General features: G+C 44.8%; 1 protein-coding gene across 1 annotated transcript in view; it reads right to left on the bottom strand.

The window, feature by feature from the left end:
- Positions 1–206: 206 nt before the first annotated feature.
- Positions 207–14,680, bottom strand: part of LOC135233521 (lipoxygenase homology domain-containing protein 1-like) — a 38,287-nt gene continuing 23,813 nt past the window's right edge. The window contains exons 29-43 of the mRNA XM_064297149.1: positions 14,452–14,568; positions 14,087–14,249; positions 13,606–13,760; positions 12,090–12,299; positions 11,750–11,870; positions 11,175–11,383; positions 9,271–9,456; positions 8,193–8,320; positions 7,721–7,838; positions 7,388–7,565; positions 5,795–5,980; positions 5,252–5,422; positions 3,765–3,903; positions 3,280–3,435; positions 207–2,773 (exon numbers count right to left, since the gene is read on the bottom strand). Coding sequence (XP_064153219.1) covers positions 2,293–2,773; positions 3,280–3,435; positions 3,765–3,903; positions 5,252–5,422; positions 5,795–5,980; positions 7,388–7,565; positions 7,721–7,838; positions 8,193–8,320; positions 9,271–9,456; positions 11,175–11,383; positions 11,750–11,870; positions 12,090–12,299; positions 13,606–13,760; positions 14,087–14,249; positions 14,452–14,568 — 2,718 coding nt within the window. The 3' untranslated portion in view covers positions 207–2,292. The remainder of the gene's footprint in view (positions 2,774–3,279; positions 3,436–3,764; positions 3,904–5,251; positions 5,423–5,794; positions 5,981–7,387; positions 7,566–7,720; positions 7,839–8,192; positions 8,321–9,270; positions 9,457–11,174; positions 11,384–11,749; positions 11,871–12,089; positions 12,300–13,605; positions 13,761–14,086; positions 14,250–14,451; positions 14,569–14,680) is intronic.

Here is a 14,680-nt window from a genome sequence, read left to right as displayed (position 1 = left end):
AAAATGGCTCCATAGTCTGCCAGTAAAAGGAATGCTGTCCCCCCATTCTCTTCTTCGTATGAGATTCTGCTCTTTGCTGTTAACGCGCAATGTTTTACCTTATGGCATATTTTACAAATAAAAGTAGGAATTTGTATCATTAATATGAAAGCAATAGCTCATTAATGATGACGGTTACGATGATGCGGAATACCTAGAGAAATCAAAAAAAAATGTGTGGAAATCTTAGATTCACATTTGGTGGATTTTGTACTGTATTTATATCAAATGAGAACGATTTAAACGAGAAACTGCATCGCTAAACCCAAACTGTTCTGTTCTTTTTTTAATTTTAAGGCTTGTAAATGATTCTTTTGTATGTGGTTTTCAAATAAATTGTCTGAAACAAGCAAACACATCTTCCTCATTATTTGACAATGTGAAACTGATCCTAGTTCTCAATATACAATTTAATATCATATTGATTTATAACAGTCTCACCAGTAGACATTTTTTTCAGTGTAACTTCAGTTGTTCTGAAAACAATTGTTCTGATTTGGGATAGTGATCCCTTGCCCTATAATTCACTGTTATGAAACATCCAAATAAAAGTTTCCAAAAACATTTTTTATTGCGATCTGTAGGTACGGCAAATAGTCGAATCCTGTAAAAGTCACTTGTTTTGTTCAAAATCCTCAATCTGTGGCACTGATTTCAAAAGCAGGGTTCATTGCAAACTCAATAAGCCGAAACAGAATTTAGAACATATTTAAATAATATCTCCTTTGATATACTTATTTGAAAAAAGTGGTATTTATAAGTTGTAAATGACTAATTACCAGTGCAACAGCCGAAGCCCTACAGGCATTTTCATGTGATGGCTACATTTTTTAATCACCAAATTCATTGCTCCTGTAAACGATACAGATAACAGATAATGTTTCCATGTCGTGCTTTAAACAATCTATTAAAAAATATCACTGACCTTCAACACATAACTGTATTAATTTGACCACAAGTATGTATTCACCAAGGACATCTGATGACCCATATTTCAATAACATAATCTAAATTCTAGATTTGAATTAGCTGGCACAGTGTAAAATTAACACTATGTGTCACATACTTGATTAAGTGGGGACAAAATTGTCTTAGGTGAAACAATTGAACCTTGATGATTAATTACACAGAGGCTGTGGGCTGTGGCTAAATTATACTGCAGACCTCGCATATCAAAACTCACCCGTAGTGTAAACTGAACACTAAAATATTCTGCTACTCACATATAAGTCAGAAGGATGTCACTATTTGAAGGAATCTCCGTGAACATAAAAAAACTATATATATCCAAACCAGTCAAAATTATTTGTTAAAAATAATATGTTTCTCTGTCAGTTGTATGAATTAGACTGCAAATATGTCAATTCTTTTCCTTCTTTAGTGTAAACTCATGTAAGACAGTATTATTGCTTACAGACTATTACCCCAACCATCAATTTACTACTGAAGTGCAAACAGAATGTTGATGCTGAAGTGCCCCATGACAAAACTAATATTTCAGGGGCCAGGGTTCAGGTAAATATGGTGGCACAATTGGGTATATGATCAGGCAAACAAACATGGGCCTAAATCATATCAGGTTCATTTGAGAGCATTAGATGTAAAAAATAAAAAAAAATAAAAAAATAGGAAAGAATGGAATTCAAAATAAAAGTCCTCTTACAAACAACAAAACACAATCAAAATACTTCCCAGTGGTCCTGTGGTGATGAGGGTGTCGATGGACCAGTGTGGATCATTTTGATAGGCGCCCTGTGTTACTATGGGCCAGTCTCTGTCCCGTGGGTTCTGGGGAACAGGAATCATTATTTTTTGAGTTTTTTTAGTTTTTTTTTGTACCTAGAAAAACAATCATACTGGTTCATCCAGACTAAAAACAGTAACATTTCATTCTAAAAATTAGTCCAGGGAACATGGCCTTAAGTAGGTAAATAAATAAAAAAAAGTAACTAAAGCAGCAAGTTGATTTTGGAGGCTCTCTTGACAGACAGCACTGAAGTCTGGACCAGTGTAAAGCTGGCCTCTAAGGATAACCCCAGGGAAGCGGGTCAGTATTTGGGCCGGCCTCTGAGGACACTCTCAGAGAAGCGGGTCAGTATTTGGGCTGGCCTCTGAGGACACTCTCAGGGAAGCGGGTCAGAATAGGACACTCCCAGGGAAGCGGGTCAGTGTTTGGGCTGGCCTCTGAGGACACTCCCAGGGAAGCGGGTCAGTGTTTGGGGTGGCCTCCGAGGACACTCCCAGGGAAGCGGGTCAGTATTTGGGGTAGAGCACCCTCTGGATCTGCCCGTCCGCCTTCGCCGTGTCCAGCCACTTCCCGCACAGGAAGACGGTGGTCACCCCGTTGGCGGTGTTGGTGACCTCCACCCGCTCCAGCAGCCAGCCGCAGGACGAGCTGGTGCTGTCGTGCTCCACCCTCACCCGCTGCAGCTCGCCCAGGTCCAGCATCTCCAGCAGGAAGCGGTCGGTGCGTCCGCGCTCGAACAGGTTCCGGAACTTCTGCTGCAGCGCCCGCTTGCCCGAGTCGCCGTTGGACCCGTATATGGTCATGGAGACGTTGGCGTCGGTGCCGGCTCCCTTCTGGTCGCCCGTGACGACGATGATCTCGTACTTGACGGGGACCAGGCTGCGGACCTTGCTGGCGAAGCTCTCCTGGGCCTTGGTGCACTCGAAGGTCACGGCGTCTTGCTTCTTTGACGAGAGAGGGATCTGGGCATCACAGCGGAATATGAACCTGGGTGGCGGAGGGGGGTTCGGGGGGGGAGAGGCATCAAAAATCGGTATGGAATGGTAAAAAAAAAATACTGAATAGAATTTCTAAATGAGGTTCAAAAGGACTCTGAAAACAGTTACTCTTGACAAGGCACTCAAACAATTGTATCTAATCAAGGAAGAACCTTGTGAATCTTTTGTGTTTTTGTGCTTTACAGACTACAGCTCAAGAAGTAGAACTTAATAGAAGATAAAACAAGAATGAGCAAGGCTTCACAGGCAAAATGGGAAATTAAAAATGCTGGGATTTAAAACTTGAGCTTAGATGACCGGGCGCGCGATTGCTACAGCAACAGCTAATCAGTCAGTTCTGCTGTCTGATTGCTTAAACTCAAGGTTCAAAACCCCGTAAGTCTCACAGTGATTGGCCGAACAGTCTTGCCCCGTTTACAGCTCTTAAACACCTGAAATATTCTGACGTAAGTCCGGACTCCCCGTGTTGATTATACCAGTGCAAGCTTCACTCACTTGTTTCCCAACTCCATCTCTGTGACAACAACCTCCTGCACGTGCCAGAAAGACTCAGTCTTTACTTTTTTGCCGTCTTTGGGAGCATGCCCCATGCAGATACTGGCCAGGTCACCGAGATTTTTGCAGGAAAATTCAAACGTGTCTGTAGCTCCACTGTTGAAAAAAAAAAGAAAATGCAAGAATGCAGTCTTACATAAATCAGCCACAGTTATATTCATGTTTTCACAAAGCTGTGATTGCATAACCAATGTTCTGTAATGTCTAGGAACTAGCATTCTAATTTAACTTTGTCAAATTAGAATTAAATTTAGTTAAAAACATCGAAAGTTTGAAATGTAGCGTGTGAACAGCACCACAAATAAGCCCCGAAATCAGCGGCGGCTAAAATGTTGTGGTGACACCCTCAACAATCCGCTTTGTTCCCCAACAATCACCAAAGACGCCACTGACATAAATAAATAAATAAATAAATAAGAACGTACCGCTGGAACTTCTTTTTCTTTGAGGAGTTCTCCATCACAAATTCCTTTGAACGTCCTTTCCTCCCTTCCAGCACGATCCAGACGTTCTCCTTTGTTTCCGCGTCGGTCGCGTCGGCTGTTGTGGTGGCAATTTCGTATTCTTTCAAAGCAAAAGCAGAACACATTCATTTCAGCACTGGAAACCGTAATACAGGGAAGAGAGTCTGCACACACACCTCTGAGCTTTGGAAACCTGTGCATACTTAGACTGTCAACAGTCTTATCCCTCATGAAGTCAAAATAGGCCGGATAAGCCAGACGCCACAGTTCTGTTAATCAAAGCACACAAACAGTGACTAGACGCCAAGAATAATAAGCTCTCAGATGTTTCTGCTATCCAGTATTCTGACACTAGACACTGAATCCTTCGCTGTGGTTGCTTAATTATTCTCAAAATATCAATTCACACTGTGCTGCTCTCGCGTTGCTAGAATTGCTGATACACAGTAAAATTAGTTGAATAGAGTTGAATTAACACTGGACATTTTACAGACTCTCGTGAAAACTTTATCTTGCTCTATTTATTGGAAGTTGGAGTATGGGTAGACAGTCACTCTCTTTCTGTCTGCCTGTTACTTCCACTTGAGAGGGTATTCTTTGCATAACGCTCAGACATGACACTGTCTATTTGGACAGATTTAAAGCTTAGTAAGGATCTTTTTAAAAGCTGAGGAAATCTATATTTAAACCACTGCGGGAACCAACAAATTAATTCAACCTTGTCTGCTACTTTTACTGCATTTGAATATAGACTCTAGAGATTTGAGGCTGAGTGGCATTCATAAAATATTTTTATATGCTTTAACAGTATGGATAAATCTATTGAGGACTTACCAACATGTGATTAAAAATCACTGACTGAGAATAGTTCTCATTGTACTGTGGAGTATTTCATTTAGTAAAGGTTTAGGTTTACATTAAGAAGCTTACCTATGGTGGTAATTTATAATAACCTTAAATTAATTAATTAATTAATTTATTTATTATAGTGCCTGTAAAAAAGATGACATCACTCACCACTTTTATTATTATTTATAATTAAGGCTAAATTATTTAATTATACAGCTAAAGATCTGAATTAAGCTGCTAGTTAGTAGAGTCAGGTTTGTCAAATTAGGGGTGAAATGAAAACCCACATGATGGTAGATCTTCAGGAGCAGGGTTGGTTACCACTGGCTTAGGGCATCAAATGATCCATAGTTCAATACATTAATTAACATTACTATGTATTCATGTTAACAACATTAATAAAATTGTAATAGTTTATAAAAGTATGAATTTGTTCGATCTTATTGTAAACTGCATCCAGTGTTTAATAAGACTCCTTTAGACTCCTAGCTCTAGACTCCTAGCGCTAGAACACACTTGTCTTGCCAGTGAGATCCAGGAAGGGAAAAAGTCTCCAGTGTTTAACAGGACTGCTCTAGACTCCTAGCTCTAGAACATACTTGTCTTGTCAGTGAGGTCCAGGAAGTCGTGGTTGGCACAGGCCAGCTCCCGCATGATCTGCCCGTCGTCCTCGTTCTTGGCCAGCCAGCGGTCGCAGGGGAAGCGAAACGTCTCGTCCATAGTCTCGTCCTTCACGTCAATGAACTCCAAGTGCCAACCTGGAGCAGGACCTAATCGCCACAGGTATGGTTCCTACATTGCTACACGCTGGTACATAGAGCATATGTATAGCATATGTATTCATGCCTTACAGCCCAAACCATTAAAAACAGCCACAGACCAAGGAGTGAACAGATACTTCTGGTCATATGGTATATATGTACAGTACCCCTTGTTTCCAGTGGAGGCAAATGATACAGCATACCATCACATTCTAGATGATTCTGTGCTTCCCCAACAGTTACATGAATCCATGGTACAATAAGACTTCCACAGTGTGCATTTAGCAATAGCCTGGACCACTAGACCACTTGGATGAAACGCATGAACTGAACAGCTGAACGTTGCTGTGAGCATTTAGCGAGAGTCTCTGACTGGCTCACCCTTGTTGTCGTGCCACACCCGGAGTTTGGACAGCTCGCCCAGGCTGAGTACGTCGGGGAAGCGGAACACGTCCAGCTGCTTGCGCTCGAACTTGTTGGTGTTGCCGCTGGTCTTCAGTGCCATGGTGCCCGTGTCCCCGTTCTCCCCGAACAGGATGAGGAACACGTTGGCGTCCGTGCCCGCTCCTGGGGGGAAGGACCCGAAACAGGACACAAATAAGTCCTCACTGCAATCCTGGAGAGACTGCTGCATAATCCGGAGATAATATGGGCACATCAACACTGGCTACCAAAACGACACTTGCAGTGGGATGGAACAAACAGGCAAAAGCTGTTCTGTCCGGATGTACAGTCTGAGTGAACAGAAAAGGTGTCTTGGATGTCTGTTGATGTAATATGAATTCAATAAAATTAAATGATCCCACTGGTATTTTATCACTGAATAGGCTGAGATGAGGAAACAGTGCAACAATGCAAGCCTGGACAATCGAAGAGGTATACAAACTAAACTGAACCCTATTAAACAAATATTACTGCTTCATTTGCATTACTGCTTCAGGTAATTAAATTAATGAATTTTTTCTGATGATGAAACATTTTTCATTACATGCGATATTATATTGAAACCTCATAACTGTATTATCGGCTGCTTTAGACTCCACAGAAATGAGAAAATAGCATTGAGGCAAAATAGTTTTCAGGCAAATGTTGTAACCGCATCTTAAAGTTTTGACTTGCGAGCCCCAGGTGGGAAATAGCCGGCTGGTTCCTAAGCCAGAAATCTTCCACAATATCGTCGCCGAGGGTTTCAGAGCTCTCATTAACGATCCCTGTCATCTACTTCTGCGGCCGTTGCCTGCGATACGAACGGTGACGCCGCCGTGTTTGTTCATCTTAAATTTGCAATAACATCCCGAAGTCAGCCGAGCTGCAAATAAGATTGCGTAACAGAGCAGGAAATCCGCCGTCCTCCGGTCGGGTAAAAAACTCTCACGAAGCGCAGGCTTTATGAGCTTGCGGGCCCCAGGAACCTCTTGTTTAATAAAGGTTTGATTAATTTTTTGGCCCCGCACTTTATAACCTGAGTTTATTGTCTCCTGAGATTTTAGTGGAGAGAGAAGCCAGGACATCAGGCGGGTAGTTTTAGTTCTTTTATTGCGTTCAGGGAGGGGAGAGCACAGAGCGGCTGGCATTTCAAATGTGACTGCGTCTGACTCAGGTACTGATAGATTCTAAGCTCCTGTGTCAAAATCCACTGCGTTCTTATCATAACACCGTCAAAGACCTCCCGTCCCAAGTAATGCGTGAAATATCTGAATAAACTTCACATCAGTGAGCATCACTGCAGCTTGTTCTTCCCCCTAGTTTGACTTGGCACAAGTTAGGTCAGAATCAGGTCAGTTCAATGAACTGTGCTCTTGGATATAAGCAGCTGTGCGAAATGAGTATTGCACCTTATCAAACCTGTGTTTTGTAGTTGTTTCAATGACCATTATGTGCACTTTTGTACGTCGCTTTCTATAAAAGCGTCTGCTAAATAAATGTAATGTAATGTAACGCATCAGGTCTGTGAGCTCTCCGTGTGGCACTGACCTCCGACGTCGCTGGTCTTCACCTGGATGGTGTACGTGGTCATCTCCACCATCTCCTCCTCGTCCACCACGGCGGCCAGCTCGCAGATCTTGGTCCTCTTGGGCCCCTTTGTCTTGGACAGCCACTGCTCGTAGGTGAAGACCGACACCTCCTCCGTCACCTGGTTTCTCATGATTATCTGGGGGTCACAACAGCGGCCGAAATGCATCACACAAAGTGCTGCTCGTACAGCACGCGTACCTTTTTTAAAACGGAAAAAAGGACATCATCAGATGGATGTACTGTAACCCCAGGGAAAACCCACAAATCCTGGAAAATGCTTTGTGTTCTGACCTTGTCCAGGAACCAATCGGGACGGCTTCCGGACCCATCAATGCGAACCCTAATCTTCTTCAGTGGAGCGATGTCATCTATCTCCAAATTGAACGTGTCCTCCTGGCCTCTCTCAAACCTGCAGAACATCAAAATTTATGTAGCCATTCAGCTCAACAATGCTTGCCATTTTCTCAACTAAACTTTTTCCTAACTTTAGTCATGCTACTTAAAAATAATTCATACCTTTAATATTTCCAGCTACAATTTGTGCACAAAATAATTATTAAAACCCTGGAAATATCATTCACCGGAATGTTTATGGCAGCTTTTGCAAGGAATTTGCAAGGCAATTCATCCAGCACAGATGCACAATCGATTGTGTTTTAATATTTGTTTAATCTGAAATAATCCCTTAAGAGTCTTGTGTCCATGTGGCGGCCCCTTCAGCTTTAGTGTTCACTGGGGAATCAAACGTATTTGAACTGAGCACCTGTCGGCTTTCTTTTCAAGCAGGATCTCCTCTGTGTTCCCATTGGCTCCGAAAACTGATAAGTAGATCTGGGTGTCGGTGCCAGCATTCTGAACGTCGCCCGTGACAACGGTGACCTCATAGATGATCTGGAAGAGGAAGCATGACTCAGCAAACATTCCTATGGACCATTATCATAAGAATGCTTACTACAGTCACAATATACTGTTTACTTCATAATACTCAATCTAATTGACTGCTATTATGCAGAGAACTGCAAGAACTAATGAGAGGCACTAAAACAAGTATTAATTAACATGACGGTGGCAGTAGGGATTGTATCCTACATGGTCAGCGTAAAAAAATATAAGAAATGGGACACGGGACCTATTTTTGACATAATTCAATACAATATTGAATCATGGCAGCTTTTTCCACATGAACAGCTGAGCAATAGAAGTTTCAATTTGAACTGGAGCCATCTACGAAAAAAAAGGAACAAAGATAATGATTTTTTTTTTCAGATTTCACTTCATTGAACCCTGTGGGGGAATTTGTCCTCTGCATTTAACCCATCCTAGCTACTTAGCAGCAGTGGGCAGCCACAGCGCAGCGCCCGGGGACCAACACCAGTTCTGAAGCCAGTGTCAAGGGCAATGGCAGGAGAACACCTAACCTGACTTGAATACCTATCCTGACATGTCTTTCAGTGTGGGAGGAAACCGGAGTACCCGCAGGAAACCCACACGCACACAGGGAGAACATGCACGCAGAGAGGGCCCAGCCAGGACGTGAACCCGCAACCTCCTTCTTGCGAGGCAACTATACACTAACCGCTGTGCCGCCTAATTTTAATTAGGGACTGGGATCAGAGACACTTCAACGTCATCTGTGAATAAATAATGCCCCTTTGAAACCAGAAGAGGAACTAATTGGAATCCAGGAAGGGCAACATCAATTACAGTTATTGAGGGGGAGGGATTCGAAGTCATGCATGAGCGGCCATTCAGGTGATACCCCAGTGAATAATGGACAAGCTACATAGGAACTGTGGCGTGTCACAGGACGGGCTGTCTGCGCAGAACTGCGTCTCCCTCACCTTCTGCGTGATGCCGATGCTCTCGGCGTCCAGCACGTTGAACACGCGGGCCGTGAGCCCGTCGCCACGGTCTTTGGCCAGCCAGCACTTGCACTGGAAGATGTACTGGACCCCTTTGGTTGGCACGGCGACGGCCAGCTCCTCCACCAGCCAGCAGCTCTCTGGGGTGGCGCCGTCGTGCCCGAGCTGCGGTGGCACAGAGGAAGACACACGCGGTCACGCGATCAGCGTCAAAACGCTCGACGTGGTGTCAAACCCTTAATTTCCTACGGAGGGAGCGCTGATGCCCAACCTCGCAGCAATGCCAAGCATGTCGTAGTGCACAGCTCTAAATAATGCCAAGCAGCGGAGTTTGAACTTTGACCTTTTAGTAGAGTGTCCAATCACATCACAGCTTTGTCTGAAGCAGGCAGATGTAAACACGGAAGAACATTTTTGGATGATCGATTTCATAAAGCAGGTTCACAGTTTAGTCTTATTCCGCAGACAACCTGTACTACTATCCCCGATTGCTACAGTGTTCCAAAACCAACGACCTTCCTGGATGGAAATTTCAACAGCTGGCGGCAGTCGATTCATAGAGAGTTCGCACAGTCAAAATTTCCCTGCCCCCCTTCCCGGACAGCCCGTTGACACGTAGCCAGGAAAAGCACAACACAACAGCAAAGACTGTCGACAGCCATTAGCCTCGTCCTGGAGGCTTTCCCAGCCGCCCTTCCAGGGAGGCCAAGGGCCCAGCGGACCTCACTCAGGGCCAGGAGTGACTGAAGCAGAGGCGGACACCGACGGACGGACACCAGGTACGCCACAGCCGCCCGTCCTCCGCAGGTCACCGTTCTCCCCAGGGAGGAGGTGACTGAGAGGGGGTTTCCTGGTGTCTGTGACGCAAACGCGCTGCCGCTACGCGTGGGTGCGCTAAACCCTGGCGTGATGAGACACTTCGCCACAGCCACCCATGAAAGCTGTGAATCACTCAGACTCACTCGGTCGGTCTCCGGGGAGCAATTAATACCTATTAATACCTGTCGCCCACGCCTGGAAGTATATTAAGCAACCGTGGCCTTTCGGGAGACTAGCCTTCACATCTAACCTCCTTTCAGGAGAGCAGAGAAAACAAAAAAAGTTTTTTTAACTTTCGCACAAACCTTTTTTATGACTTTGACAATAACTCATACTTCATATTTGCTTTGCTTTCCAATTCTACCCACGGCTGTTTTCTGCAATTCTGCCTTTATGCTGTTTCATTCTTCTTTTGTTCTGCATTATCTCCAAGAGCCTTTGAAGGTGCTGAGGCTGAGGACTTGAGATTGTTCTCTTTAAGTGGCAAATGCTTTAATTCCACTTCAGATGCTGTTTGAACCTCACATGGTGGTGAAACACCGTGATTGTACAAGAATTGTTTCCATGCAAAAAGTTCATGGTAGAAAGTTCATTCCTATCCATAAGAAGATAGATGTGGGATGCGTTGGAGTTTGGAATTTGAGCTCAGGGAGGTTTTCAGAGGGAGAACATGTCATTTGGACAGGATACTTTGCAGGTGGTACATAGAAAATGCTTCAATAGTTTCCTAGCTCAGCATGTTCATTTGGGCGGCACTGAAACCCAGGTTTCATGGAGGCACATACAATATCAATATTCCGTACCTCTGTTCTGTCCTCACATTGGTGCAGTGTCCTTGTTACACACAATTCTGTTAGCTTGTGCTATGGGTATGTTGCTATAATCCACAATCAGAGGCCATTTTAACATGTTGATACAACCCCGAACATTTCGTTTAGAAATATTAAATAGCAATTATCAAGGTTTTTTTTCCCCACAGCTTAACTCGTAATCTCCCATGAAATATGACATGAAACCCAGAGGAAAGCTCCACCCGTTTTCCCCGCGGCGTCCGCCACGCTCACTTCCACTTTCTTGATCTCGCCGACGTCGGTGCCGTCGCACACGAAGTTCTCCATCGTTCCGGCGCCGAAGCACGTCTTCCCGTCGGACAGCTCCAGCCAGAGCCGCTCGGTCTCGATCATGTCGGGCCCGATGATGATGACGTAGACGCGGCTCGCGGTGCCGGCGTCCCGCTCCAGCCCCGTGGACACAGCGATGTGGTACGGGATGGCTGTGGGGAGGGGGGCGGGGGTGGGGGGTGCGGCACAAATCACAAACATCATTGGGAAGTTATCTTACTGTAGCCATCTATCGTTTCTGAAGTGATCAGCCAGCACTTAAACACACAAACAGTACTGGCTGATCACTTCAGAAATGATGGAAAACTGCCAACTGATGGATAACTACTGTTGGTGGACAATGAAATACCTGCGATTGTCCATGAGCGAACAAATTTTTGGAATAGGTTTAACAAAAAAAACACAATGACTACAACAAACTGATTGTCTGTAAACACTGAACAGTAGGTTTGAGAAAGCAATCAGATGCCCTGATTAAATTAAATGTGTGTTGAAAAGTGCAAGAGCAGGATCAGTACTGGGGAGTTCCTCGATGATCTCCTCCTCCTTCTTCTTCTTGTTCTTCTTGTTCATGTTGCTGTCCAAACTCTTCATGCTCTTGATTGAGCTCTGCGAGTTGTTCCTATTTCCTTCATAACCCTTTGAAAAAAAAACACCTTGAATCAGCTCCCAGTAAAAGAAATGACATAAGCTTTATGTTGAACTTACGTTATCCACCTTAAGGTCCAGATACAGTGTGTCTGAAAACAATTTGTTTTCAACAATGTCAAAATATTTTGAATTCTTGAGAATCCTGTTCATTTTACACAATCCAGGCACAGCGTACAGCAATATGGTCTCCCCCAGGCCCTGCAATACCTTTACGTAGAAAGTCCTCTCAATTCTTTTATCCTCCTTCTTCTTGGAAAGCCAGCGCTCGCATAGAAACAGGTAAATCTCCTCCGTTTCCACGTCAACAACCTCCACCTGATCAAGGTACCAGTCGGCCCCGACCATGGTGTTGTCATGGCGAACCTTGATCTTGAAGATCTCGCCCAAGTCCACCGCTTCAATGGAGAATTTGTCCACCTGGGGGTAAAGAACAGCTCTTTCACCTGGGGGAAAAAACTGCACTCGACCCTTACAGTAGACAATGCAACCAGATGAAAAAAAACAACGTTCCTACATGAAAGAGAAATCTACACCCCCCCCCCCCCCCAAAAAAAAAACAGCATTTACAGTCTCACTGTTTTGTGCTTTGAAAGGACTGAAGATCAGCTATCACAGACAGAGATGTGGGGTGAAATTCCTGGGACCAGGAAAAAATTATATTATTATATTATTCTAGGGCCCAGGACAATAAATATTAAAAATATAACACAGACTATTGGGGCCCCCCTCCTCCAGGGCCAGAGACAACATACCCAGTTGCTACCCCCCCCCCCCCCAGCAGACAGCACCAGCCCCACATTTCTAAATCAACAGTGCAGATCTCCTCAGGAAGTTACATCAATCGCCCCGCTTCCTCCTGCCTTGTACTCTTCCTTAAATGCAACGTTCTTTAGAGGAGCCTCGTTCTAAGGAAACGGCTTAAAAAATTTGATGATGAAAAGGAATCGGCTCGGTGTAAGACATCCACAGCTGCGGAACGGCTGCTCGGTCTTGAGGCGGGGAGAGAGGGACAGAGAGAGAGAGAGAGAGACAGCTGGAGGCAGAAGGCAATGAATGTCATCCCAGCTTGACTCTGGCACCAGGAGAATTCATCCTCCCGCTGCAGCACACATGATTGCGTTGCTACGGTCCCTCTTGCCGCAGGCCGGTGTACTGGTAAAATAGCACGGAAATTGCACTTTTTTTTCTCATTTTGGAAATTGGCAAACTCGAGTCATATATAGCGCCAGAATGTGGGGTTGAAAAGTGGATAGACCGAGAAACCAGAATTCCCAGCATGCAGTACGACATTCTCACTTTCCAGTGAACACTACAGAACTTGAGTCCATGACCCACAGGGGAATTGCCTTAAAATCTCGTCTTAGAGATCAGAACCTCCGGGAGCACAGCGTTATCAATGGACAGGGGGCAGTTGGATCTCAGAATTCATAAACTGCCACTGCTTGTACACTTAAAACAGTGACACACCTGATTAGCTTCAAAGAAAAATCAGTCATTAGAAAAGGTGTACTGATCAGCTACACTTAATTGATGACAACTCCAACCAGACCATAATTTCCCATGAGATACTATGCTGCGTTAACTTGTGCCAGTACACCAAGAACACATTACACAACAGGACGCCGAAGATAAAAGCAGGAGGGATGACTCTGCGCAAACACACGTCATGCCCTCCGGCATTACGGAGAGCACTGCCGGGAACACCGCCAGGCCGAAGACTTACCGCTCCGCGCTCAAACTTGTTTTTGTTGCTCTCGGACTTGCTGAGCTTGCGCTCCCCCGTGTCTCCAAGGTTACCGTAGATGGTGAGGAACACGTTGGCGTCGGTGCCCGCCCCCTGCACGTCGCCCGTCATCACGGACACCTTGTACGTGTGAGCTGAGGGGGGCACACAAGCGCGGACACAAGCGGCTCTAAGTCTGTGCTCCACAGCGGAGATCAGTGCCAATAGTAAAGATCCAAACGAGTGTCAAAACTGGTGGCATTTTAAAACTTCTGTTTGATATGAGTGCAAAAGAAAAAAGGTCAATCATAATAGTCTCAGACAAGATAAAATAAAGGAAAACTTTTGAAAAAGTTTGTAAAGATCTATTTTTTAAACTGTTTTTCATTATCTACGAATCCAGCACATAGCAACGCTAAGGTCAGAACCGCATAAAGGTATCAGAGAGGCAGAAGTGAGGTAAACAGCGGGAGTGACGTACTCTCCAGGGCGTCCTCCACGTCGGTCTCCGTGCGTTTCAGGGTCCCGTCCCTCAGCAGCTTCTCCTGGATGATTTCGGAAGGCACCAGCTCCCTCACGGTCTCCCCGTCGTCCTCCGATTTGGCCAGCCAGCGCTCGCAGTAGAATATGGTGGTCTCGGACCCCTTCCAGGGGAGATCAATTCACTCAGAAATAAGCGCTCAGAGGTGGAAAAAAGTAATGCCTACTGCAAAACATGCTTCCGTAGCATAAATGTTCAGTGTGAAATCAACTCTGATACGATGGGTTACTTTTAGTTCTAACAATGTGCACATGGTCCATATTGGATATTTCATAAATGTTATGAGAACTAGAAATATGCAGTACCTTCCCTTTCCTCAGGAGTCTTCTGATTTCAACCCGGTCCAGATGCCAGCCGGGATTCGTCCCCCGGTTGTCGTGTCCGATCCGGATCTTCTCTATCACGTCCCCCACGTCCTCCAGCTGCAAGACATCACAGGCACATGTCACATGAGCCCCAACTGCCACTTCAACTGTCACTTCGCACTTATTTACGTTTGACTCAATATTCTCCACAGTCCTACAGCTAGTCTTC

This window comes from Anguilla rostrata, chromosome 10 (assembly GCF_018555375.3).
Source record: "Anguilla rostrata isolate EN2019 chromosome 10, ASM1855537v3, whole genome shotgun sequence".
NCBI lineage: Eukaryota > Metazoa > Chordata > Actinopteri > Anguilliformes > Anguillidae > Anguilla > Anguilla rostrata.
Note: the sequence above shows the minus strand (reverse complement) of the source record. Positions and strands in the feature narration are given on the sequence as shown.